The 26,985-nt window shown below is 44.7% G+C and overlaps 1 protein-coding gene across 1 annotated transcript in view; it reads right to left on the reverse strand.

Annotated features, from left to right (window-relative positions):
* The window catches only part of LOC129323604 (adenylate cyclase type 10-like), a 125,923-nt gene that overhangs the window by 87,840 nt on the left and 11,098 nt on the right, over window positions 1-26,985 (reverse strand). The window contains exons 6-12 of the mRNA XM_054970130.1: window positions 21,093-21,189; window positions 17,952-18,040; window positions 12,292-12,483; window positions 9,974-10,095; window positions 5,895-5,971; window positions 3,831-4,020; window positions 1,241-1,296 (exon numbers count right to left, since the gene is read on the reverse strand). Coding sequence (XP_054826105.1) covers window positions 1,241-1,296; window positions 3,831-4,020; window positions 5,895-5,971; window positions 9,974-10,095; window positions 12,292-12,483; window positions 17,952-18,040; window positions 21,093-21,189 — 823 coding nt within the window. The remainder of the gene's footprint in view (window positions 1-1,240; window positions 1,297-3,830; window positions 4,021-5,894; window positions 5,972-9,973; window positions 10,096-12,291; window positions 12,484-17,951; window positions 18,041-21,092; window positions 21,190-26,985) is intronic.

Raw genomic sequence — 26,985 nt, forward strand, 5'->3', positions numbered from 1 at the left:
CTTCTTGTGAAAACCCAGAAATGGCACCACTCCTCTGAAGGAATTAATGGAAATTCTATGGTTTTACCATAGAGTTTCTGGTGATTCTTAGAGAGCTGTGACATCACTTCGGGGTTTTCACAAGAAGTGACTGTCAGGCCTGGCTAGGGGATTCTCTCAAACTCTCCACTTCATCCAACGCAGTGATATGAGTTAAAAGGGTCTTTATTCAGATAAAACTCAGATAAAAGTGCACTGATACATAGAGATTGCCCAGAATGCTGAAGTACAGTCTTCCCCGTGCGGTTATACTCTAGTTCCCCTCCTCCAGTCCAAACAAGACAGTTGAAGTCAGTGAAAGTTCTGCAGGAGATGCCCAGCTGAAGTTCCCACACCTGGTTCCCGCACAGCTGCACTGATAAGGTCTCTTAGCAAAGCATAGGCATAGTGAAGGAAGCTACATTACAGGAAGAAAGCCCATCCCCCCCCCCCAGTAGACATGCATTCACAGTCATGGCAGGCAGGCTGGTTTGCCAGTGATGCCCCATCATGTCCCCACCCCCAGATTCCCACTGGTTGTCAGGCTGTGCCTGGCAACTGTATTTGAGGGCCACATGCGGCTCTATGACATGCCATTTGTGGGACTTCTGAGCACTTCCTCAATGTGGCACCTGCTCCATGTGTCAGGAAGTGGGCACGTCCTTGCGCAGTGGGGCTTGTAGTTGGCAGGAATGGAGAGATGTTGGCCTCACTGAGGTGCAGGGATGGAAACAAGTGGGGTGTTTTTGCAGGAGCAGACGGGGGAGTAAGAATGGCCCAGGAGCAAGTCATGACGAGCGGCCCTTGTGGTGCTACAAACCAGGGCTGCAGGGATCCGTGGATCAAGCAGTGGGCCTTAGCTCACCCAGGCATCCTCCCCCAAACTGGCAGCAGTGCAGGAGGGCCAGATGGTGAGCTGACACCCATGGCCAGTCCTGATGAAGAGCCTGAGCCAAGTGTCCCTGCGGCATCAGCAGAGTTGCTGGGCTTCTCTATGCTTTCTCCTGGCCCCCAGCAGCCCTCTAGAGAAGTGGCATGCTGGGAACTTCCCTATAAGTTGAATTGACAGTCTGCCCCTGCTCTTTTGGTTGATGGCAATGGCAAATGTAGCTGTCCTCAAGCCATGGAGCAAGTACTTCCGGGCAAGAAAATGCAATCACAGATAACTCCTGCTCCCATCTTACTCTAGCTACTCTTCACAGGAGGATAGAAATCCACCTACCCAGTAAAGGATAATCTTGCGATCTCTGCTTGGTCAGATATGCTGTGCCAATTAGTCTAAAAATAAGAAAAAAGAATGCCAGTTTATATTAAAGTGTCTTCAGCTATCCCCTGAAGCAGGGGTCATTCCATAGAAAAAGAGCCGGAGGAACTCATTAGCATAACTCATTAGCATAACTTATTAGCATATGCCACACCCCCTGGTGTCACCTATCCTGGCTGTTTTGGACCCAATCCTGGCCATTCAGGGCCAAAATTGGGCCCATGAATGGCAAAAGGGGGCTGAAAATGGCCGAAAGGGGCTCAAAATGGTCAGGATCAGGCCACTGCTGAGTGGGAGAGTGATCTACCACCCGTCAGAGGCCTGATCCGGGCCATTTCAGCCCCACTCCAGGCTGAAACAGGCCCAAAAGGCTGAGAGTCAGGTGGACGGGGCCACCTGACATGTGACCTCTTTGGGGAACTGCCAGAACTGTGTTCCTGCACGTTCCCCCTCGAAATGAGCCCTGCCCTGACGCAGGTATTAGAAGATGTTAAAATATTCAAGGGAAGAATAAAATTCTTTCCCAAGGGGAGAAGAAGACAGAATGAGTGAGGCTTCTAGAACTTAGAGCCAAGCTACAAGTGACAAATTACACTTGCCTGGCAAGTGAACAGATTCACGTGTATTCCTCCCTGTTCGTTTGCCATTCACTTGCACTCCACTTGATCAAGTGGAGCGCAAGTGAATGGCAAGTGAACAGAGAGGAATACACGTGAGTCTGTTCACTTACCAGGCAAGTGTAATTTGTCACTTGTAGCTTGGCTCTTAGACCTCCCCCAAGGAATTCTGGGAACTGCAATATCTGAGGCTGTCAAGATATTTCAGAACAGTTTCACATTATTTGCAGGAGTAAGCATTTCGGAAAAAAAATATTAAAATGAAAGTTGAAAATAAAAATCAACTTTGGAGTAAATAATGTTCCAGTAGTAGTAAATCTTGGTAGTTAGAAATGTCACCTGGGCTTAGAAACAGTACGTGGACCTCTGAACTATTGTTCAAAGGAAGAGTAAACTCATATTTTTGGACAACAAGCAGCTGCCTTGAGTTTGCAAAGATAAGGTTGGATAAAAATATTTAAATAAATAAACGCCAACTCAGAATATGAACATTCCTAACAAAGTAATAAAAGAGCGACAATATATTTGGATATTAGTATCTTACAAGTGGGGAAGCCACAAGGACATGAAGGGATATCTCGTTTTCCTCTCCCCCACCATTTCCTGTTTCAGAAAAGCCCTCAGAAGCATCTTCCCTTTTCCTGCTTCCTTCTCTCCTTCCCACACACCCACCTGCCTTTTATCTGCCCCTTCATCTTCAGCTATATTCATTATATCATTTATACTCCACCTGTCTCCCCAATGGGGACCCAAACCAGCTTACATCACTGTTCTCACCTCCGTTTTATCCTCAGGCCAACCCTATGAGGCAAGTTAGGCTGAGAGAGTTCAACTGACCCAAAGCCACCCAGTGAGCTTCACGGAAGAGTGGGAATTTGACCTTGGCTCTCCCAGACCCTAGTCTGAAACTCTAGTCACTACACCCCTCTGGCTTTTGTGAAGTGGCTGTTGTTGAACAGTAGCAAGAAGCCACACCTGGCTGAGTCATTCAAGTGGTGTGGTAGCAAGTCACCCGGTGGTTGCTGCTGAGCCTGGCCCCAATGATTTCTCCTTCAAAGGCCAAAACAGCACTGAAAATGGCCGTGCCACCTCCCCCTGTCTTTTATGGACAGAAACCAAGGCTTGAAGGCTGGCAATACTGTGTGGTTGCCTAGTAATAGCCACTGGGGGCATTCATTTCTTAAAACTACAGGTGCTGCTTCTATTATTTTGGACTTTTCAAATCTCCCTGCTTTTTCTTCCCCAGATTTTTCTGCAAACTTGGTCCCCCCGCCCCAGGTTTGTAGGAAGATCTGTCTGCTCTTTTCATGGCCCCAGTCTATGGATTTAAGTATCCTCAGATTTGGTCATGTTGAGAATTAGATATATTGATTATGATTATTAAACTTTGCAAAGATGCAGTCTTAAGCATATTTAATTGGGAGTAAGCTGCTGTGGCAGGGTCTGGGAGAAAGGATATGTCATATAAAGGAGATGCAGGAGGTAGAGATAATGCAGAAATAAAATTCAATAATAACAGTCAACTTCCCAACTTTTTCTCAGCTGGGCCAGGGAAGGAACCCTTCTAGGACGTGGGGTTGTCCTCTCTCTGTCCTTTTACCTGACTGGACAGCCCTCCTCTTCCCCGGGTACCAGCAGGCCCTGATCTCACCCTTGTCTTTCTCATTTACCTCCTCTGCACCCTTTCTTGCCCTCATTCCTTTACACACTCACTTGGACTCAGGATCACTCCCCAGGCTAGCCAACCTCCCCTATGGCCATCATCCCCCAAGGACCTTGCCTTGGCCAGCCTGTCTTTGTCCAATGACCTTAGCATCATGACTCCTGCTAGACTCCATCTGCACCAGTTGATTCCCACCCTGTGCCTCAGGTGCCCCCACCCTCACCACACCCCTTTTCCTTGCTCTGCTGCATATGGAGATGGCACGTACGTTTTCTCAGTGATACCAAGAAATCTATAGATGGTCCCAGGGTTCAGTATGCCTTTCATCTCAGTTACTGGGACCTCTTGAAAGAAATAGAATGGCAACTTGGATTCCAAGTAGGTGGTTTCATCGCAGGTCACTAATCCTGGGTAGTACATCATTATCCGGGCAGCCAGGTTCACTTTCCGGCCAACGACTATATCATGAGAAGAGCAAGAAAGAGGATGGATTGAGCTTATGTTCTCAATCAGATATTGACACATTAGAGCATTTCTCACTAGTCAGTAATGCACACGAGCAGGACAAAGAGTATGGCTGGTTTATGCCAATTAACTGCCTAGGGTAACACTTTGTGCAGGCAAATCCCCCCTCCCCAAAGCAATTAGAAGGGAATTCCCATGGCCACCAGCTCTTCTGCAACTTAACAATGAAATTACAGTCCTGCAGGTGCAGGGAGGCAAGGAAAGACAGTGCAACAGTACTCGGAAAGGAGGGTTGCTATCTCCTGGATTCCCTAGCCAGGATAAATACTCTTATAAAGACAATTGTACTCTATAGAAACAACTTTGATCAAATATAAGGTGACCAAGTGTTAAAGTGCTTATTCTCACTGTGCCTGTATATGTCCTGTTATGCCAATAAAGGTATTCGATTCGAAGTAATGCTGATGAATAAAGTGCTTATTGCAAGAAATATAGTAACTGAATTCATACAATAAATATCTCCAGAACACCATATACAAAATATATTATACACATCACATTGCACTCCCAACAAATCAATCCGCAAATATCCGAAGAGTCACTCTGGGAGGAAAAAATCCAACAGGTAAGACTCTTTATGCTGCAAGTATTCTTATTGTTCTTTCATGGTTTCTTTTTCTTTCTGCAGATGCTCCGATGGACGATGACCAAAGGATCCCAAGCCCAGACTGGAGCTGGCTATTAGATAACGTTGATTTTGTCCAAAAGGACTTCCTCAGGGGCAGGGATATAGTCCACTGCATCAATTACTGCATCTTTTACAATTCATTCACATAACCCGGAAAATGGCACTTGTCTCGGAAAGGGTGGGTTGCCATCTCCTGGATTCCCAGCAGGAGACAAGGCATGGGGGAATTCACAGACACCATCCATCCTTATCCAGAGACTGTGGCCCAGATGAAAATTGAAACAGGTATGGGTGTGGTCTCAGCGAAGAACGGAATGGCTCTCTCAGGCAGAAACACGATGGGGAGACTTTAATAAAAACAGGCTCAGGTGGATGGACAAGGAGAAGCTAGTGTCAAATAAATGTTGGAAATGCCAAAAAAAATGAGGGTTCCTTCTAACATATGTGGTGGACCTGCCCCATTGCTAAAAAGTATTGGAAACAAATATACTTAACAATGCAAAAAATATTAAAGCGTGACTTACAATTAAAGCCAGAGATGTGCCTATTGAGCTTAGTGGATAATTCAATAGAAAGTGAATTTGGAATTTTGATTATATATGACAACGGCTGAAAGATTAGTCTACGCACAATATTGGAAATCGAATAAACTTCCAACAGTAGATGACTGGTTAATGAAAATGTTGGAGATGGTGGAAATGGCAAAACTAATGGAATTGCTGAGGGATAAAACGACAGCCCACTTTGGGAAGACCTGGAAACCTTTCATGGACTTTCTGAATGTAAAAGAGAAGTCAGAGTTAATGATTTGCGGATTAGAAAATTAGATTTGTAAGGCAGGCAATAAATAATAGGCTGAAATATGGAAAAAAATGCTGATTATCTTCACAGTAAAGTCAAAGTTATATACTTAGTAAAGATATGGGTATTACAGAAGAATTATTGATTATGTAATGAGTTTAAAGAAATTTTGTAAAATGTCCAAAATGGTACATCTCCCTCAATGCTCTTTTTCATTCATTCTTGTTATCTGTTGTAATAAAATAAAAAATAATATATATAAAAAAAGAAGCTAGAGAAGTGAGGTGGGGAGGGGTAGATAATTTCCCCCCGCATAGCTCCACAGTGCCAAATGCCTTGAATGGTGAGCAGTGTACAAATGACCCACAATGGTTGTACCTGTATATTCATGTCTCAGATGGTGGCCGACTACTCCACAGAACACCAGCCCACAAGTGACCCCGATGGAAACAACCCTGGAATGCAAACAGAGGAACACGCGGTCAGCAGGGTGAAGGGAAGCATGCTCCAAGCATGGTATGTCTAGTAACATCAAGGCTTGACTATTGTAATGCACTATACGTAAGTCTTCCATCTTAGTTATATAGGAGGCTTCAATTGGTGCAAAATGCTGCAGCTCAGCTATTACCAGGAGTGAGCAGGAGCATGAACATCACTCCCATCCTACAGTCACTCCACTGGCTGCCTATCAGTTACCATGCTCAGTTCAAGGTATTGGTTATTACATACAAAGCTCTTCATGGCCTTGACCCGGCATACCTATGGGACCGCCTCCCTCCCTATGTCCCCCCGAGCAGCTTCACTCATCTGAACAGGGTCTCTTGCAGGTGCTGGCCTGTACATGGGTGAAATCAACAGTAGCTCATACGTGGGCTTTCTCCGTGGTGAAAGCGTCATGAGTTATGAGTACAGTTATGAGTACTTTGGCACACAAGGAGAACATGCCATCACTGAATACTTCCTTTACAAAAAATTTTATGTATGTATGTATGTATGTATGTCCTTTATAGTTCACCTTTCTCACTGAGACTCAAGGTGAATTACATAATGTGACATTAGTACAATCAGTTGCAAGGACATTTCCATAAATGTCAAGGACATTTCCGTAAGCAGTGTCATAGGATAAATAAATATAAGTTTACAAAGGCCCTTTTCACACTGCTTACCTGCTGCTGCAACGATGCAAAATATCACGCAAAAAAGCGGAACATCGCATTTTCTCGTGCGAGATTTGCACGATGTTGTGCAAGAAAACGCGATGTTCCGCATTTTTTGCACGATATTTCGCTTCGTTGCGGCAGCAGGTAAGCAGTGTGAAAAGGGCCAAAGACATAACATTAGCAAGGATCCAAGACGAAGCTGAAGAATTGCTGAAACAGAACATAATCAGTTCTAGGACTGACATGAGAAAACATGAAGCACCGGTAGTCTATAGGAGTACATATTTAAAGCAACAGCTAATATGTAAGGCAACATAGCGGTGAAGTCTATGGTCCCCAACTCATCAGTGAAGCATCTGACACGCCTTCCCTAGAATACCACCCTCCTATCTGAGTACAAAGCCTTTTTGAATAATTCAGTTTTGCATCGTTTGTGGAAAGCCAGGAGAGTGGGGGCTCTCCTGACCTCCTCAGGCAGGCCGTTCCACACGGTAGGGGCCACCACAGAGAAAGCCCAGGTATGCATCGTAAGGTGCATTCATGGGCTGGGTGCAGACTTCCATTACTGGAAGTTAATGATGTTATGAATAAAGACCACTTGTAGACTGCAGACTGAGGCCCTCGAGAATCACGGGGGAGGGAAATTCTATCCTTTTACACTTCTCTCCCTTCTTTATGTTTCCAGGCTCTTTCCCACTTACTTTCCTCCCTGTTTTATACACACTCTCATTCTGCCTTCCCGGCATTTTCTCTACTTCGTATTCTTCAGCTGCTGCTTTCACCCAACTTCTGCTCAGCTTCGGCTCAGGTTCCAATGTCTTCACTTCTCGGCAGCCCTCCAGTGCTAATTGTGATCTGCCATCCTTCACAAATGCCACCATCCCCAGGCACCACCGTCAAAATCTCTTGGCACTTGTCAAGGGCCAGTTAGTGCTGGCACTCCTGGGTCCTCAAAGTGTCTTGGGCCCAAAATGTTCAGCATCTTAAAGGGTAAGTGCCAGCACTATGAATCTGCTCAGAAACAGGTGTGGACGGTATTTTTAGAGACAGATGAAAATATGCCCCCCCCCCACATACACACAAACAGCTTTTAGCTCAGGATGTTCACAAAGCCACCAAGATGATAAAGCAGCATTTTGCCCTGTACCTGTCTGCAAAAGTTTGATCATAATCAGATCATCTGTGAATTTAAAAGAAAGATTTCCATGCCAATAAAATCCAAATTCAGAGCCAAGTAGAGCTGAATTCTGTGAGTTGTGCAATTACACACATTAAATAAATTTCCTGGGTTGGGGAACATAGAATCGATTGAACATGTATTATTACATTGCAGGTTCTATGAGGTGAACTATAAAGGACATACATACATACATACATACATACATACATACATACAAATTTTTGTAAAAGAAGTATTCAGTGATGGTATGTTCTCCTTGTGTGCTAAAGTACTCATAACTGTGTTCATTAACTATATATTAGAAGAGCAATACCATGTACAACCAGATCACTACTGTCAAACCTTCATATAAACAGCTGCTACTGGCCCCTGGCCCCAGGGAGGCCCATTTAGCGTCAACCAGAGCCAGGGCCTTTTTGGTCCTGGCTCCAACCTGGTGGAACGCTCTGCCTAAAGAGATCAGGTCCCAGACGGATTTGCTATCCTTCCGCCTGGCCTGTAAGACAGAACTGTTCCGCCAGGCATATGGTTGACGCTCTGGGCCTCCCTGCTGGCCACCTAGAGAAAGCCGTGCCCCTACAAAGAGTATCTACCACCTAGCCTTTTCCATATATTTCTGGAGGTGGTTGGGTGGTGGTTGGTGGTGAAATCTGCTGCCACATGTCTTTTAAAATCTCCTGCTGTATCACTTGTTGTGTGTGTTCTTTTTAAAAAACATATTTAAGATGTTTTATCGGTTTTAAAAGTGTTTGTATTTTATATTATTGTATTAACTGGAACCCACCCTGAGCCTGCTGATGCGGGGAGGGCGGAATACTAATCGAATAAAATAAATAAATAAATAAGTAAGTAAATAAATAAATAAATATGCGCTCAGTATTGGATTCTCCTGAGATTCCTGCCGTGTCAAACTCTCATGCAATTTATCAGGTTTCCTTGAACTAGAATTTAGCCTGGCCTGAGAGCTTTTGCATCACGGGAAATCTCCTTCCATTGGAGAAGAGCACTGCAGTTAGCATGACAGATCTGTAGAACCCAGCTTCTTGGGACTGCTCATGCTGGGTGCACGTCTGTAAACCACAACGGTAGAACTAGAGGAGCAAAACTCATTTTGCCATGGCCAAGTCATAATACGTGTTCTTTATACAGATAATGATAACCAGGGCTTTTTTTTTCTGGGAAAAGAGGTGGTGGAACTCAAGACCGCACAATGATGTCACTTTGGGTCAGCTGGAACGGGGGTGGTGGAGTTTTTTAAAGTTTAAATTGCCCTTGGTGAAAATGGTCACATGGCCAGTGGCCCCGCCCCCTGATCTCCAGACAGAGGGGAGTTTAGATTGCCCTCCGTGTGGTGGCGCAGAGGGCAATCTAAACTCCCCTCTGTCTGGAGATCAGGGGGCGGAGCCACGTGACCATTTTTAAGAGGTGCTGGAACTCCGTTCCACCACATTCCCACTGAAAAAAAGCCCTGATGATTACCAAACTTTGACGATAAAAACATTTTTAAAAGCTCTGGCAGGCAAATTAATTTTTTAAACAAATGTTCCAAATCTTCGACAAAGTTATGAAACCTAAAGGTTGGGAAAGAGTTGCTGAGCAATAGGCTATTTTTTTTAATGCCATTTTGTGCATTATGCAGAGGCAAACCCAAATTTGCCACCAAGCTTCCCCTCCCTCTTCCTCCCTACCGGGGGAGGAACAGAACTGAGGTCATGATAATTCAAAGTAGGTTACTGTCTAAGTAAAACTGGGCCAGGAATCAGTGAGGATTCCTAATGTCTCTCATTCCCCTTTCCACTTAAAAACACATTTATGAAACATGTATTTCCCCTAGAGAGAAGCAGGCTACAGAGTCCCCGGGCCCGCTGAGCTTTGCCAACCAGTTCCCCTACCCCTCCACAGCCATCCTCCAATGCCTTTCCCTGCTGTTCATGCCCAAGTCCTGGCTGCCATATTTCTTTATAATCTATGCATGCATAAGGGGAACTGGGAAACAGATGGGTATTACAAGTGGGAAGTGCATTGGACTTGTGACTGTCCCTTGCAGGCCAGGAGAATAAGCACCACATACAGCCCTATCAGATATACATCACTGGCATAACCCTCCAATCACTTACTTTATTTTCATGAGAGACATAGCACAGAACGTGTGGATTTTATAGGCACAGTCGAGAGCCTGTGTGCTTTCATTTGCCTGCTTATCTCCAGGAAGACCAAATATGCAAAGGAAGGTGCAACCCTTTGGGGAGAAGAGAGAGAGAGACGCATCAGAAAGAGCCGGCCCAAAGGCAGCTATGTACTATTTGCAAAAAGTCAAAGCCAAATTTATACGAGCAGCTATTTTTGAGAGAAGAGGTGTGGATGCAACCTTACCATGACACATTAGACCTGATTGGCTGTTGATATAGCTACTGATTTGCCTTTGTCAGTAATCCATTGGTTTAAACTTTATATCCAAAGAGAGTTTGAACAACACACTAAGAAGTGATAGCTCACAAAACATGGCATTATGCCGCACATTTCTTCTTCAACAGTTCTCATGTGCCAACCTGCAAATTACTTTTCAATCTAGTCCTCCTTGGAGGGTTCAGTGGCAGCAGATGCTGGAGAGGGAACGGTCGGGACACCCCAACACACACACACACAGCTTCATACACAAGGATACACAAATTTAGTGCATGCATGCTTCTGGATGACAACCATTGACGTCTTCCTCATCTTCACTTCTGAACAGATTTCTTCACTGTGGGTGTTAGAAGTCCCATAGCCCCAGACAATTAACACACAAAAGACCAGTCATATGAAGAGCATATAAGGGCTTAGAGCCAAGCTACAAGACACGAATTACACAGGGAGGAGCACGAGAAGGGAGTTGCAATGTTAGCCGGGAAGCGGAGTTTTAAAAGAGATTGGAAGGTTTTGTCAATTTCCCTTCTCTAGGGAGCCAGGGAGATGCTGCTCAGAGGGTTTGTTAATTTCCATTTTGCCTTCCAAAGGCTCTGTCAGAGCCAAGCTACAAGTGACACCTGACACAGGTCGGACACTTGTCAGCTTCCCTCAAGTTTTGATGGGAAATGTAGGCATCCTGGTCTTGCAGCTTGGCTCTCCGACTGCTGTCCAATGGACTTTTCAACTGTCACTTGTCCAACATTCCGCCAAGCTGCCTACATTTCCCATCAAAACTTGAGGGAAGCTGACAAGTGTCCAGCTAGTGTCGGGCATCACTTGTAGTTTGGCTCTTAGTTTCACCTCTGCTTCTAGGAGGCAAAGAGAAAATTAACAAATCCTCTGAGCAGCAATAGTTACTGGGTCTGTAGAGAGGGGAAACTGACAAAGCCTTCCAATCTCTTTTAAAACTCAGCTTCCTGGCTAACGTTGAGACTCCCTTCATGTGCTCCTCCTTGTGTAATTCATCGCTTGTAGCTTGGCTCTTAGAATGGAAGCTTGCTGGGTGACTTTGCGCCTTCACACTCTCTCAGCCTACCAGTACCTCACAGGGTTGCTGTGAAGATAAAATGGAAGATAATGATGAAAGTGCTAACAGCCATTTTCCCCAAGGGAACTGATCTCTGTTGTCTGGAGATCAGTTGTAATTCCAGGAGATCTCCAGCCCCCACCTGGCAGTTTGCAACCCTACTGTATGCTCCCTCTTGTCAATCTTAAAACCAACACACACACAAAGAACATGTCATGGGCTGGGGGTCTGTCACTCTGAAGCCCTAAGACTCCATTTATTCCAGATTGCTGTCCTCCTCTCCTGTCTCTTTCCCTTTTATCATAAGAAAGCATCACTGCCCTCGATTTCATCATCATTGTTAACATATTCTTCAAAATTATGCTGCCCAAATGTACCCCTTAAGGTAAGAGTCCCCAACGTGGTGCCTGTGATGACACCTCTGTGGTGCCCACTGACACCTTCCCTGGCACCCATCAAGTATTTTTCAAAAGTGAATGAGGCCTGGTGGGGCTTTTGCCAGCAGGGCTTTTGATTGGCTGTACAGATTTTTTAAAAAGTTGCTTCAGCAGCAGCTGCCACCACAACACAAGGACTTTCTCTGTGTGCCTTCGTTTTAACAGGCATCCTGTGAAGCAGAGCTTCTGCCTGAACTATTGAAGAGTTACTCTTAGAATTACACTGAACCTCAATTCCCAATATTTTGTGCTTGGCTTTACCTGCAGCAGCCATTTTGTAGTTGGGTCAGAATTCCAAAGGCGACAAGCAGGCTTGGAAAGGTTGGGGACTCCTGGCTTGTGGAAATCAATTCTGCCCTTTGCTGGAATGATCAGGAAACATCACTCCGATACGGAATATGTTATTAGGTGATGCAAGGAATTGGGGGGGGGGGAGTGGGATTAGTGACACCCCTGTTTAGAACGGTCACCAAAATCTCTGCTGTCCAGAGGAGTCAAATCAACCCCTGATTAGAAAACTTACTTTGTCAAACATGAAGATCTTATTGATCTTGCCTCTGAAGGGGCGTACTGTTTCTGTGATGTAAGCATTGGCATCCTGGATGGCCTTTGTCAAGTGATAAATATTGGCGCTTTCAAGAAACTGCAAGTTTACAAAGACCGTGGTAATTGGACGAAGCTCCGATAAATACTCCAGGGGCTGGTCATCATCAATCTGAAAAACAGAGTAATCTCTCTTCACATCCTATGATCCTAGGGAAGAGGCACCTTTTCTATTCCACCAAACGGCCTTTTATTCTTCAGAAACACTCTTTAGAAAGCTACCTCACCAGAGTCTGTAAAGAGACCGGCAAACATAGATGTAGATAGTCGCAGTTGGGTCATTAAAGTGATCCCCTTTTCAAGCACAAGATCACTCAGTTCACTCCTATCAATGAAAGGTGGCAGAGTAGATTTTGAGTTATCCCCTGGGGTAGAACCAACAGGAGCTGGGGAGCCTCTGGTTTGGGACGACTCATGCCATAGGAGGGATGGGAGGAATGTTCGGGGTGAAATAAGATGGAATGTGGAAGGGTGAAGAATGGGGAGCCACTGTGGGCCCTCCCTAGTTGAACTCCCAGATCAAAGTGGTGGCAGTTAGTAGAAGTCCCTTGCACGCTCTAGGGCTGAAGGGGGCAGGAGGGAAAGGGGCGTGTTTGTAGAGCTAGAGGGTTCCTGGGAGGGGATGCTTTTACTGGACAGACACCCACAAAAGCCCCTCCCCTGTGACACTTCAACTATCCTCACATTGACAAAGACAAATATTTGCTTGTGTCATGCTGTAGGAATGAGTTTCCTAGACATTATAAATGACCAGGTGGTCATGGAGCCACCAGGTGGTCATGGAACCACCAGAGGCGTAGAGATCTTGGTTCTGAGAAGAGCTTGAGACTTGATGCAAAATGTAAAGGGTGTTGCACAGACTGGAAGCAGTAACCGCAAGGCTATAAGTCAATGGAAAGCTGCCCCCAAGTCCAAAATTGTCACAGAGGACTTCAAAAGATGGAACATGAGCAAAGTTAGGGGGTGAGAGAGACGGAAACTGAAAGGGAACAGCGTTTCTGGGCATAGTTCAAAGCCAGGGCACTTGAAGCATTGCCTCCCCCCATATTGCCCAGCCTGCCAGTTAATAACTGCCTTAGATACCCTACACTGAGAGCGGAACCACAAGTGACAAAAGGCACAGTTTGGACACTTGCCAGCTTCCCTCAAGTTTTGATGGGAAATGTAGGCAGCTTGGCGGCATGTTGGGCAAGTGACAGTTGAAAAGTCCATTGGACAGCAGTCGGAGAGCCAAGCTGCAAGACCAGGACGCCTACATTTCCCATCAAAACTTGAGGGAAGCTGACTAGTGTCCAACCTGTGCCTTTTGTCACTTGTAGTTCCGCTTTGAGACCCTATGGCAGGTCTTTGAGGAAGGAAACTACGACTCTTGAAAGCTCATTCCCAGACAGCCAAGTAGGTTTCTAAGGCGGTCTCAGATCCTGAAACCCTGCTCTCTGTGCCTTCACCTTCAGTGAGGCGGGTGGCAAAAAGAGACAGGGCTTTCTCAGTAGTTGCACCTTGCTTATGGAATGGCCTTCCCTTGAGGTTCACCTGGCACCTCCAATGCTTTTTTTAAAGCACCAGGGCAACATGTTTCTGTTCACCCATGCTTTTAATTAAAGGATTGGTCTTTTAACTCTATTTTAATCTGTTGCAAGTGGGTAGCTTTATTGGTTTGCAGTAGAGCAGCAGGATTTGAGCCCAGTAGCACCATGTAGACCAACAAGATTTTCAGGGTTTAACCTTTCAAAAGCTAAAGCTCCCTTCATCAGATATTTCAATCTGGAAACCGTTATTTTAAGCTGTCAGTGATCTGTTTTTATGGTCTATGTTTTTATTATGGGCTGAGTTTTTAATGTTGGATTTTAATTCATATATTTTAATGTGTTTATTATTTTTATTTTGTAAGCCACCTTGGACGTGTTCCTGGAAAGGTGGCATAATTTTTTTCTAAATAAATAAATAAGTAAGAGGAGATGCTTGGAAGCTATTTAAAATCACACAGAGGCCCAGATACTATTCATACCTCAAGTCAGGAAAGGTACTATCCAGTCTGAAAGGATGCCTGCGTGAATAAAAGGCAAAAAGGCTTCTTTTAAAAAGTGGAAGCTCTACCACAGAGAGGAGAATAGATGAGAACTCAGGGTGAGAAGAAAGAAGTGTAAGTTGGTAAGTAAATTAGGTAAGCAAAAAGAGAATTTGAGGAGCTGATTGCTAAAAGCATCAAATAAGCATTTCTTCAAATATATCAGGAGCAAGAAACCTGCCAGGGAGGAGGCAGTTGGGTCATTAGATGATAAAGCAATAAAAGGATTATTAAAGAAAGGTGGGAGACAGCAGAGAAGTCATGTGATGTCTTTGATTCTGTGATCATGGTGGAAAATGGGGAGCAGGTACTCAAGCTGGAGCCACTATTGGGGGGAAGGGAGTCTAAAGAACCAAGTCAAATTGGCTCTTTAGAATTTAAAAACCAGTAAGTCTCTAGGTCCAGATGGCATACAGTGGAGGGGTCTGCCTGTCCCGGGTAAATTGCTAGATCCTGTTATTATGGATAGAATTATTAAGCAGATAGAGGAACAAAACTGGCTGATGGAAAATCAGCATGGCTTCTACAAAAGGAAGTCCTGGATCAGCAGCCTCTGGAATCCTGAGAAAGTGAACAAGTATGTAGTTAATGGTGATCTAGTAGATATTACATACTTGGACTTCCAAAAGACTTTTGACAGGGTACCTTACCAAAGACTCCTGAGTAAGCTTAGCAGTCAGGGTATAACAAGACAGGTTCTCTTATGGATTAAAAATGGGTTAAATGGTAGGAAGCAGAAAGTAGGAATAAATGGATAGTTCTCTCAAGGGAGGGACATGAGCTGAGGTGCCCCACAAGGATCACTATTGGGCCTGGTGCTATTTAATTTGTTCCTAAATGATCTAACACTGGGGTGGGGGAGGGGGTGATCACTGTAGTGGACAATTTTGCAGCTAATACAAAATTATTCAGGACTGTGATGAGGTCCTAGAAGCTCTTTCTAAATTGCAACAATGTGGCAAAAGAAGTTTAATGTAGGTAAGTTTAAGGTGATGAACAATGGAACCAAAAAATCCCAGCTTCAAGTATATGCTAACAGGGTCTGAACTTGCTATAACTGAGAGGAAAATAGACCTTGGAGTCATAAGGAATAGCTCAATGAATGTGTCAACTCAGTGTGCTGAGGCAGCGACAAAGGCAAACTCTACTAGGGGCGTGCACCGAGAAAATTTCCTTTTCGGTTTCCGTTCTGGGGGTTCTAGAATAATTCTGTTTTATTACTGGTTTGTTGTGGTGGGCCACTGCTGACTTGGATCTGATCTGTTTGGTTTTTTTTGGTATCATGTCTGCTACCTCTGCGTCATTTAACGCTGGGTTAACAGTTTTAATCAGAAAATCCTCAAAAGCCGGAAGACTTTCTGGGCAAGATGAAATTCCTCCTGGTGCTCTTCGACCCACTCTCTTTGGAGGACTTCTTTAATCACAGTGAGTGGCCCAAGTGAAGGACAGCAGCTGCGGAAGGCTGCTGAATGGGCATGAAGCAGCTCTTCATCTCTGGGACCTCCTCAGTGTGGCTCTCCTTTAATAACTGCTTTTTCTTTCCAATTTTCACCTAAACATGAGCCTGTGCAGCAGCCCCTTCAAATCCACGTGTGCACACCTGCATGGATGTTGCTGGCCGTTCCTTGCATTGTGTGTAAAAATGCACAGAAAGGGTTGGCAATGGTGATTTTGGTGAACGACTTCACCATGCTGCCTACTGCTTCTCTCTCAGGGCCAAACTACGTGACAAATGACACAGGTTGGACACTTGTCAGCTTCCCTCAAGTTCTGATGGGAAATGTAGGCAGCTTGGCGGAATGTTGGACAAGTGACAGTTGAAAAGTTAATTGGACAGCAGTCGGAGAGCCAAGCTGCAAGACCAGGATGCCTACATTTCTCATCAAAACTTGAAGGAAGCTGACTAGTGTCCAACCTGGGTCATTCGTCACTTGTAGCTTGGCCCTCAGGCACAAAGCAAACCATTTGTGATTATTATTTGGTCACTAATCCCAGGATGTAAGGCCTTTCACTGCCTTCCCGCTATCAGGCTCTGTTTAAGCCATAGATCAAGAGGGTTTGCTATTGGTTTGTCAAGTTTTGTCTTGTTGGGCCATGGCTGATGAGCATCCTTTTAAAAACTGACTTTCAATAACCATAACCTCATTAATCTATTCACGGAGTTTTAATGAAGGGGCTTGCAGAATTCTCAGGTGCCAAAGGGGGAAAAAAACCGCTCTGTTTTGCCATTATCATTAAAAATGTACCAGTTTGATCAATGACAAATATATCTTCAAGACTCTTAAGCATTCATCAGCAGCAAACCCACAACTTTCTAAAAAGGTAAATTATTTAGAGTGGGCTAGGCCAAACAAGACACAGTCACTACGAAGTCTCAGTGTGAAATGACAGCGTTAGGTTAACAGGGTTCTGATTATTGAAAGCCAGCTTTTGAAGGAACCATCTTCGGGTGTGATCTAACAAGAGATGCACAATTGGTAACGCTCTTGTTTTATTTATTTTATATATTTCATATAAAACATACAAACTCTGCAAGAAAAAGAGCGGGAGGAACTCATTAGCATAACTCATTAGCAAATGCCACACCCCTTGACATCACCAGAAGTGTGTCATTAGCATAACTGGTTTGTATGTGCCGCGCCCCCTGACATCACCTATCCTGACTGTTTTGGACCCAATCTTGGCCATTCAGGGCTGAAATTGGTCCCAAAATGGCAAAAAGGGGCTGAAAATGGCCAAAAAGGGGCCCAAAATGGTCAGGATCAGGCTGCTGCTGAGTGGGAGAGTGATCCACCATCCATCAGAGGCGCGATCTGGGCCGTTTTGGCCCCAATCCAGGCTGAAACGGGCCCAAAATGGCTGAGAGGTGGGCGGGGCCATCTGACATGTGACCTCTTTGGGGAACTGCCAGAACTATGTTCCTGTGTGTTCCCTCTCGAAATGAGCCCTGTGTAATTCTGACATCAGAATCAGCTGTATCTTTTGAAAATAACTTTTATGGTTGACTACTGATGAAGATTTATATACCACCCTCCAGGACAACTTAACATGTTCTCAGAGCAGTTTACAAAATGAGTTATTCTTATTCTCACAACAATCACCCTGTGAAGTGGGTGGGGCTGAGAGAGCCCTGAGAAGCCAGCTGGCTTCAAGCAAGGAATGGGGAATCAAACCTGGCTCTCCAGATTAGAGTCCTGCTGCTCTTAACCCCTACACCAAACTGGCTCCTATGGCAGAGTGGAGATTCGAACCTGGGCCTCCCAGATCCTAATTTAACACTCTATGCCATGCTGGCTCTCATATGTTTCATATGTTATGATATTGCTATACTTGTTAAAGGACATTTATGTATTTAGTTCAGAATTTTCTGGATTTATAGTATAGTGCTTATATACACATACATTTTAACTTCATTTTTGGTTTGGTCTTTGGGGATTGGTTGCAGTCCCCCCACCCCCCAGGTATGTTTAGAATCTGAAAACAATAAGCAATTCCAACTCTTACTGAAGTACCTTCTTCAAAATGTTCCTCGTTACAAATTTTCGCAGTCTTTTCTCATGTTCTTCATTTGGAGGTAGTACTGAGGCATTTCTCAGGATATCTAGGGATGAAAAAAAGGAAATTTTCAATAAGAAAATTAAAATACAGCAGGTACAGTACAGGACTGAAGCAGGATTGATATTTTCTTCTAATGTTTTATAACTTTCCCCCTACGACTTGGAAAGTGTTGCTTGCCAGAATTTTTGACATTTAACAATTCAGTGGACAAACCACAACTGGAGGGAAAAGAGTACAAAGATGCCACAGTTAATAAATATAAAGAGCATTGAAGTGCCAAGTGACTCATGATTCTAATAGATATATACTTCTAATAAATATTAATACAAAATTCCAATAATCATAAATAATTCTAACAAGCTCACACAACAATGGTGTTGGCCACATACAAAAATAGATCACAGTGTCTCTAAGATTAAATCAATGTCTTTTCTTCTTTCCTTTATTTATGACTAGCAACAAAGCCCGTTTTGGGGGGAAAATACAATGGGCTCTAGATATGGGAGGGCAGGCAGGCAGGCAGGCATTCACTCCTCCTCCATCACTGATTCCAGCTGGTGAAGGAGGGGGGTGGGCATTGCCATCTGCTCCACGCCTGATCTCAGCCATGTGAAGGGGTGGTGGGCTTTGCTACCTGCTCCATGCCTGATGCATGCCGGGTGAAGGGGGGGCATTGCCTCCTGTTCTGCTCCTCACTATGGCTGGGTGAAGGGGGGAACGCATTGCCACCTGCTCCAAGCCTGATCCCAGTTGAGTGAAGGGAGGCACAGGCATTGCCTCCTGCTCTGCGACTGATACTGACAGGTGAAGATGGGCAGTGGGCTTTACTACCTGCTCTGCTCCTGATCTCGGCAGGTTGAAGGGGGGGCAGCCATTGCTGCATGCTTGGCTTCTGACTCCGGCAGGGTGAAGATAGGGTGGGCATTGCCACCTGTTCAGTGGATTATTCTGGTAGGTTGAAGAGGGCGGGCACTGCCACCTGCTCTGCTCTTTATTGCGGCTGGGTGAAGGGAAGAAAGGCATTGCCTCCTGCTCTGCACCGAATCACAGCGAGGTGAAAGCATGAGGTGGGCATTGCCACCTGCTCCACTCCTGATCCCAAATGGGTGATGGCGCAGGGTGGGCATTGCCACCTGCTCCGCCACTAATACCAGCTGGGTTAAGGCAGAGGAGGGCATTGGTAGGAGTTTTCCACATCATTGGGTGAACTGACGGTGTGCCTGTTAAATGACTTTGGATTGTTGTAAATGGTTGCTCCTGAGGAAGTCCATGGGGACGAAGAACTAGTTGGAAATTGCCGGCCTTAGTTCTGGGCACCATTGAAGGTTCCTACTTTTCATCTTGGAACAAACCATGAACTTGTTTAACCAGCTCCTGATAGGACTTTGATATAGTACAAGTCATTAATTTGCCGCTGCACCCCTTGATCCTCCTGGGGAGGATTCTTGAATGATATATGTAATATAAATTATATGCTGAAACTTGTAAAACGAAGATAAAAATTGGCTGCAATATTGTAATATGCTATATTAAAAGAATGATTATGTATATGTAATATATGATTGATAAATAATTGTTTTCCCGTTGGTCTTAGGACCTATATTTCTGGAACTGCTCCTTATTGCGGCTGGGTGAAGGGAAGAAAGGCATTGCCTCCTGCTCTGCACTGAATCACAGCGAGGTGAAAGCATGAGGTGGGCATTGCCACCTGCTCCACTCCTGATCCCAAATGGGTGATGGCGCAGGGTGGGCATTGCCACCTGCTCCACCACTAATACAAGCTGGGTTAAGGCAGAGGAGGGCATTGCCACCTGCTCCACTCCTAATACCAGCTGGGTTAAGGCGGGGAGGGCATTGTCACCTGCTCTACTCCTGATCCCAGCTGGGTTAAGGCGGGGAGGGCATTGTCACCTGCTCTACTCCTGATCCCAGCTGGGAGAAGGGGATGGGTATTGTCAGCTGCTCTGCTCTTAATACCTGCTGGGTTAAGACAGTGGGTGGGCAAAGCCACCTGCTCTGCTTCTGACCCTAGCTGGGTGAAGGGGGGGTGGGCATTGCCAAGTGCTCTGCTCCTAATACCAGCTGGGTGAAATTGGGGGTGGCATTGCCACCTTCTCTGCTCCAAATAACAGCTGTGTTACAGTGGGAGGGGAATAGGTAAAGATTCCACGAGTAAATTTCCACTAATTCAAAGACTCTAATCTTGTTTTTTCTTTCTGATTTCAGGTAAAGACTGTGCTAGTGGAAGAAGGACTCCGAAAATCCCGTGGTACCAAACAAGGTAGGAATTCCACAGGCAAATCTCTAAATAATTAAAATATTCTTATACTGCATATTTTTTCTACTTTCAGGTGAAGACCTTATTGATGGAGAGGGACCTGGAGGACCCCGTTGCCCGACAAGTGGCCAGCTAGATATTCTAACTTGTTTAATAACATCTACATCATCAGGGGCAAAGAGAGTCAATCCACCAATGAGCAAAATAACAACGCTGATTCTTTGAGGCACGCCGAGAGAATGCGTTAAATGCTGTTAATATAATGTCCACTGAGTTGTTTGGTTCCTGTTACTGGAGATGCCTCTTGGTTTGTTGTTCAGATGTCAGGCTATGGATGACAAGATACAGCAGACAGATCCTTGGACCATTGCAGCAAGACGCAGGTTCTTGGCCAAATGGCTTTTATTCAGAAATCAGATCATTTCCATATACATGTCCATAGAACTACTTAGAAGCAAGGTAGACATCTAAGCAGCAAGGGTAGAAGTTGATAGGAATGACATCATGTGAGAGAGACTTCTCTTTTAACACTTAAGTCGGTTCTCCCCCCCCCCGCCCCAATTATAAACAAGACTTTGGCGCTCTCCTGGTGTGAGAGCGTTTCACATAGTTGTAGTATCAAAGAGAGTCACTAAGAAGCAAGACATAGCAAAAGCTGCGAGCACAAGGTCATAAACACTGGAAGCAGTTAGAGTCCATCAGATAAACACCTGTGAAAGCCTGTAAGAGAAATAGTTATAACACGGGTAAAATGACATGGAGTTACAGCAGGATTAATGGTTCAGGGCAGAATTCTTGATATGGCAGTAAGACTTACCAGAACTTTCAGAGATGTGGTTGCCTGACAGGTACTGTGCGCACTTTTCATAGAACATCTCTTCATCTAATGTAGGGACATCCTTAATGTACTTAAGCTGGAGGCAAACAGAATTAGCGTCACTCAGCAATGTTCACCCCCCGTCCCACTAATCTACGCCCATCTCTTCCCAGCACAAGTAATGACAAAACAAGAACATCATGCACATTTCCCATCCACCTTCTGGCCTCTGCAGGACAAGTGGGGATCTCTCACAACCACAGTTACCAACACAGGTGGGAAAATATTGTCCTAGGGACAATGATTCTGACCTGTCGCTACAGAACAGGTGGGCCTAATAGACAGCCATTCCTTGACTGCTAGAGAGAGGTAGAGAGTCCCCCAAAGTAGAGCAGTTGGAGTGTGTGCCAGTTGCCATTATGTTTCTTCCTGTTCTCTGATATGGTGCTATTGCTGATTTGCTTTATGAAATCACTAAAAGGGTTACTGAAATATGCTTGGTTAGGCTTACTTAACTTTTGGTTAGGTAAGGGAGGAGAGGAGTTATCTGTAACTCTACATACTTTATAGCATTATTCTATAAGAATTTGAGTGTAATGGCATGCACATTGTCTCACTGCACGATGGGAATTGTAGTCCATGCATTCTAGCACCACGAATCATCACGATGCACGGAGTTTTACATTATATCTGCTCTTTAACCAGGTGGATACTTGGCGTTATGGTGATTGTTGCACAATGAAAGCATTTTAATCAAGTCACAGAAATAGTGAATAGAAGGACCTCTTATTACATAGTTGTGACATTTTATTAAATACTACCAACCAGGGATGGTCTTAGTGATTCTGGCACCCAGGGCACAAGTCTAGGCGGGAGCCCACCAGGACCCCCACCAGCCCCATTGCCAGGAATAAGCAAAGGGCAGCCTTCACCCCATGCAAGGTGGAAGAGGGAGCTGTTGCCAGAAGCCAGCTGGCCTATCCTCTGATACAGTGGGCAGAAGCAGTAGCTGCTGAACCTGCTGCCTGACCCAGATGTTGTCAGGCTATGGATGACAGGCTGTGGCAGATAGATCCCTGTACCATTGCAACAAGAAGTCCAGGCTCTTGGTTAAGAAATCAAATCATTTCCATACATATGTCCATAGGGTTACTCAGAAGCAAGGTAGGCATCTGAGCAGTAAGAGCAAGATTGACAGGAATAGTAACATGTGAGAAAATCTTTCCTCTTAACACACACACTTGCTCCTTCCCCCTCCCAACAGTAAAACAGGACTTTTGGTGCGAATTTGCCCTGAGAACGTTTCACATAGCTGTACTATCAAGTTGAGTCACTGAGAAAGCAAGACATAGCAGTGCACGGGAGTGAGTAGCATACAAGGTCATGAGCACTGGAAGTTCCTACAGTCCGTTAGATAAACACCTGCAATAAGCCTGTGAAAGAAACAGTTATGGCATTGGCAACATGATATCAAGTTACAGCATGAAGCATTTGTTCAGAACAACAGGTCTGCATTAGCCTTAGCACTGGCATGGAAGGGGCTCAGCCATGACAGATGTAGAGATGCCAGGTTCCCTTTCCCTCTCTGTGGGAGGGAGGGATCTGGCACTCACCTTTTTTCTTCTCTACATGCAGTTTGTGTTTCTTTTGGACTTTTTAGCCTGTATATACAAGGGTCAGACTTGGTACCATATTTCCAGAAATGGAAGGACCTTGCCTGGTTCCACATTGATGTCCGAGTCCCAAGGGTGGCTCAATCCAAATTGCTGGGTAAGAGAGCCCTTTTATACTATTTGTCCTTTGGGCCCTTAGGGTTTGAACCTGGGAGGGGAAAATCTGGTTTTTGGCAGAGCTACAACAGGCTGCTGAGAGGCTGGCAGGGTGGGTGAGGAACTTAATTAAAAGGAAAAGAACTAGCTAGGACAGTGGTGGAAACTGACCAAGTTAATGCCCTGCTTTTCTGGGCAACTCAGGAGACCCACTTTCATTCTGGGTGCCATTGATTTGAGGGGAGGGGAGTGCAACATTCACAGGGGTTGGCTGGGTGAAATTATGTAATCATCGGCATCTAAGATCAGCCCTTGACCGTAGGTGTCTTGGGCTTTCCTAGGCTTGGATGGCATTTTATTTCTCTTGTACGCTAGTTTTAAAGTTCTCTTTAAGGGCAGAGAATACACATCCAAAATGGGAAGGGACCCTACTGGCCATTTCCTTGTCTAATACATCTGTGGTACAAGATGCCAAGCGGGGCACATCTCCTGGGTGGCTTATTCTGGGTGGGGGGCTTCTGGGCAACACACCTTAGGAGGAGCATAGAATGATCTTTGCTGTGCTGTAGAGAAGCTGTCAAAGGTGGGAGGATCTGAGATATCGACTTGTACTAATATTAAAGAAAATGTTTATAAGATGATATATAGATGGTACCTAACGCCGAAGAAAATAGCAAATGGGAACAACAAAATGTCAGACAAGTGCTGGAAATGTAAAAACCATGAAGGTTCATTATATCACATGTGGTGGACCTGTGAGGTAGCAAAGCAGTTCTGGGGAGATATTATAGAAGCTATGACTGCAATTTTACAAATCCAAATAAGTAAGAACCCAGAACTGCTGTTGTTGAATTTGAATTCGGAAGGGATTCCCAGGCAACATAGAACATTACTATTTTATATGACAACAGCGGCGAGAATTTTAAATGCTCAGAAGTGGAAGACAAAAGAAGTACCATCTATTGAAAATTGGATACAAAAATTGCTGTAAATGGCAGAAATGGACAAAATGACAAGAAAGCTGAGAGAACAGAATCCAAAGGAATTCTTTAATGATTGGGGGAAACTAAAACAGTATTTGGAAAAGAAGTGGGACATAAAGGGAGAATTGTGGGTGTTAGATAACTATTAATTTGGCAGAAGGGAAGAGAAGGGGATCTTTACAGGAGGAGACGAGATAAGTTAGAAATATACTGTAATTGTTAATTTGATATTAGATCTTTTATAGTTTAATATATAATATCTATTTTAGTAGTATATTAGGACAGATAAGAAAAGAAAAAGAGATATAAGTAGTAGATTTAGAAAGCGGGTTGGAAAACTGTTGGAAGTCTGAGATAAAGGAGGGGGAAAGGGTGGGGGAATATGGAAATGAGGGTATTAATTAAAAATTTTGTAATATTAAATTTTACTCACCCAATAAAAATTTTATATAAAAAAAAGGTGGGAGGATCTGCCCTGCAGCCTTGGTCTGGCAACGAATCTGTCTGGCTAGTGGAAAGTTGGTCCTTGAGTGGCATCCCAGTCAGGCTAGTTACCTCTGCCCACATCACCCCTCCTGGACATCTTTCTCTGATCTGGGAATGTTTGGCCCCTCAACCTGCAATGTCTCCTATGGCCAGGGAGGCAAGAGCTCTTTCCCAATTCTTGCTTCCCTGACACATCCCAGCTTGCAGGTGTGCAGACTGGCCTATGTCTGTTGGAATATAGGTTGCAAGGTCTGACATTCAGTCATTATGGGGTTAATGTGTTTGCCCAGTGTTCTATTGTTTTTGATGACCTGGAAGGGAAACCTGGCACAGAGCAAATAGCCTTATCTATCTCAAAGCCCAGGAAACTGAGAAACTACTATTGGTTAATAGGTCAGGTGACTTCCTGTCTAAGGGTCAAGAAGAAGCGAATCTCCATTACCAGGGCTCATTTCAAGGGGGAACGCACAGGAACGCAGTTCCGGCAGTTCCCCAAAGAGGTCACATGTCTGGTGGCCCTGCCCACCTGACTCTCGGCCATCTTGGGCCCATTTCAGCCTGGATTGGGGCTGAAACGGCCTGGATCAGGCCTCTGACGGGTGGTGGATCACTCTCCTGCTCAACAGCGGCCCGATCCTGACCATTTTGGGCCCCCTTTCAGTCATTTTCAGCCCCTTTTTGCCATTTTGGGCTCAATTTCAGCCCTGAATGGCCAGGATTGGGTCCAAAACAGCCAGAATAGGTGATGTCAGGGGTGTGTGGCACATGCAAATCAGTTATACTAATGACACACTTCTGGTGATGGCAAGAGGTATGGCATATGCTAATGAGTTATGCTAATGAGTTCCTCCAGCTCTTTTTCTACGAAATGACCCCTGTCCATTACTCATGCTGTCTTAGTTTGTACTCTGTGGAGTCAAGATGTAGGGAATAGAGTTCTTTGTTTTGTAGGAATCCCGTGTACCTTTTTCCATTAGAGTTAATGTTTCTTAAAAACAATCAAGTGTCTGACTCTCTATTGATCAAGTGTCATGTGTGCACACACCCATGCCATTTATGTATTTTCTGATCGAATGTATTGATCTCGCCATTCTAATATATTGATGTCATGCTATGAGCATATAGTTATGCTTTGTAATGTAGCCACATAGTTATGCCATTCTTGGCCTGCCAGAAAACGAAAGTACTAATGCTGAGAAAGTAACCAGCCTGTTATCTCTGAAAATATGTGGCACTGGCCTTGTAGCTGGAACCAGAAATGTAACCTTTTCCCAGGGGAGAGAGAAAGACTTCGATTTCTTTGTAATCTTCTGCCGTTCCTGTCCAGACTAAGCTATTGTGTTCTCATGCAACTTCTTAGGTTTTCGCGCCTAAATGCAAACTGCTCTAAGGGAGGGGGGAATAGTACTCCCTATCTCAATAGTGCCTTTCCCTGTATAATCATTCCTGTCAGCTTTACCATCTATGGATGTATCCATGAACTTAATGGATCCCTAAATAAAGACCTTTTAACCAATGCATTGGAGGACTTGCTGTGAGGGGTTTGGGGGTCTATCTGCCATGGACTGCCCTCCCTAGAAGTGACATCAAGGTCCATTGCAACTCTGAATTTAAAACTATTTTAACCCATTTCACCCCCATCAATATCAACATCTGGGAAAGCCACCCACCAGCAGCTCCAGAGAAGGCAAACTAGCAGAACCATTCCCTGTTAGGTCCACCTACCACCCCTTTTGGTGCTATGCAGATACCAAGCACGCACTCTTTTTTTTGGTCTGAATGCTTTCAAGTTAAATTCTCTGAATAAGTATACATTGGTTTTGATGTGATTAATTTCTGCTATTAATTCATTTCTTTAAAAATAAAATTATAGAAATAATATGTATAAAATAGTATTTTCAGCAGTCCTGTATTGAGTTTTTATTTCTCAAGCTGCTTTGAACTCTGCTGCATTCTTATTACAGATTCTATCAAACCCTTTCCAGCATTTGATATAGAACAGGGGTCCCTAAACTTTTTGAGCCTGTGGACACATTTGGCATTCTGACTAGAGATGGGCATGAACCAGAAAAAACCCAAACCGTGTGGTTCATCAAATTTCATGAACCACGAACTTTCACGAACCTGCCCCTGGTTGAAAATCATCACTTCCGGGACAGCAGAAGGTCACTTCCTGGCCAGCAGAAGTTCACTTCTGGGTCAGCAGAAGGTCTGCAGGAAGTCCATCCCCTGTTGCCTAGGAAACTGATTGATTGGCACCACGCTGTCTGCTGTGACAAACCAAAAAATGAACCAAATGAACCAGCCTAAAAGTCCGTGGCGGTTCGTCAGAAATCAGATCTGATGAACTGTGGTTCGCGAACCACGAACCGGCCTGGTTTGTGCTTAATTTTGGTTCATATTTCGGTTCGTGCCCATCTCATATTTCAGTTCGTGCCCATCATATTTCGGTTCGTGTGGTGGGTGGAGCTACAAAACGGCTGCCACAAAATGGCTGCTGCAGGAGACGGAGCCAACCTTCAAATGGCCCCTCAACCCACAACGTCTCTTATGGCCAGGGAGGCAAGAGCTGTTTCCCAGTTCTTGCTTCCCTGCACAGCCAATCAAATCTGTAATGGCCAATCAGAAGCCCTGCTGGGTAAAAGCCCCAACTGG

This window comes from Eublepharis macularius, chromosome 2 (assembly GCF_028583425.1).
Source record: "Eublepharis macularius isolate TG4126 chromosome 2, MPM_Emac_v1.0, whole genome shotgun sequence".
Classification (NCBI taxonomy): Eukaryota; Metazoa; Chordata; class Lepidosauria; order Squamata; family Eublepharidae; genus Eublepharis; species Eublepharis macularius.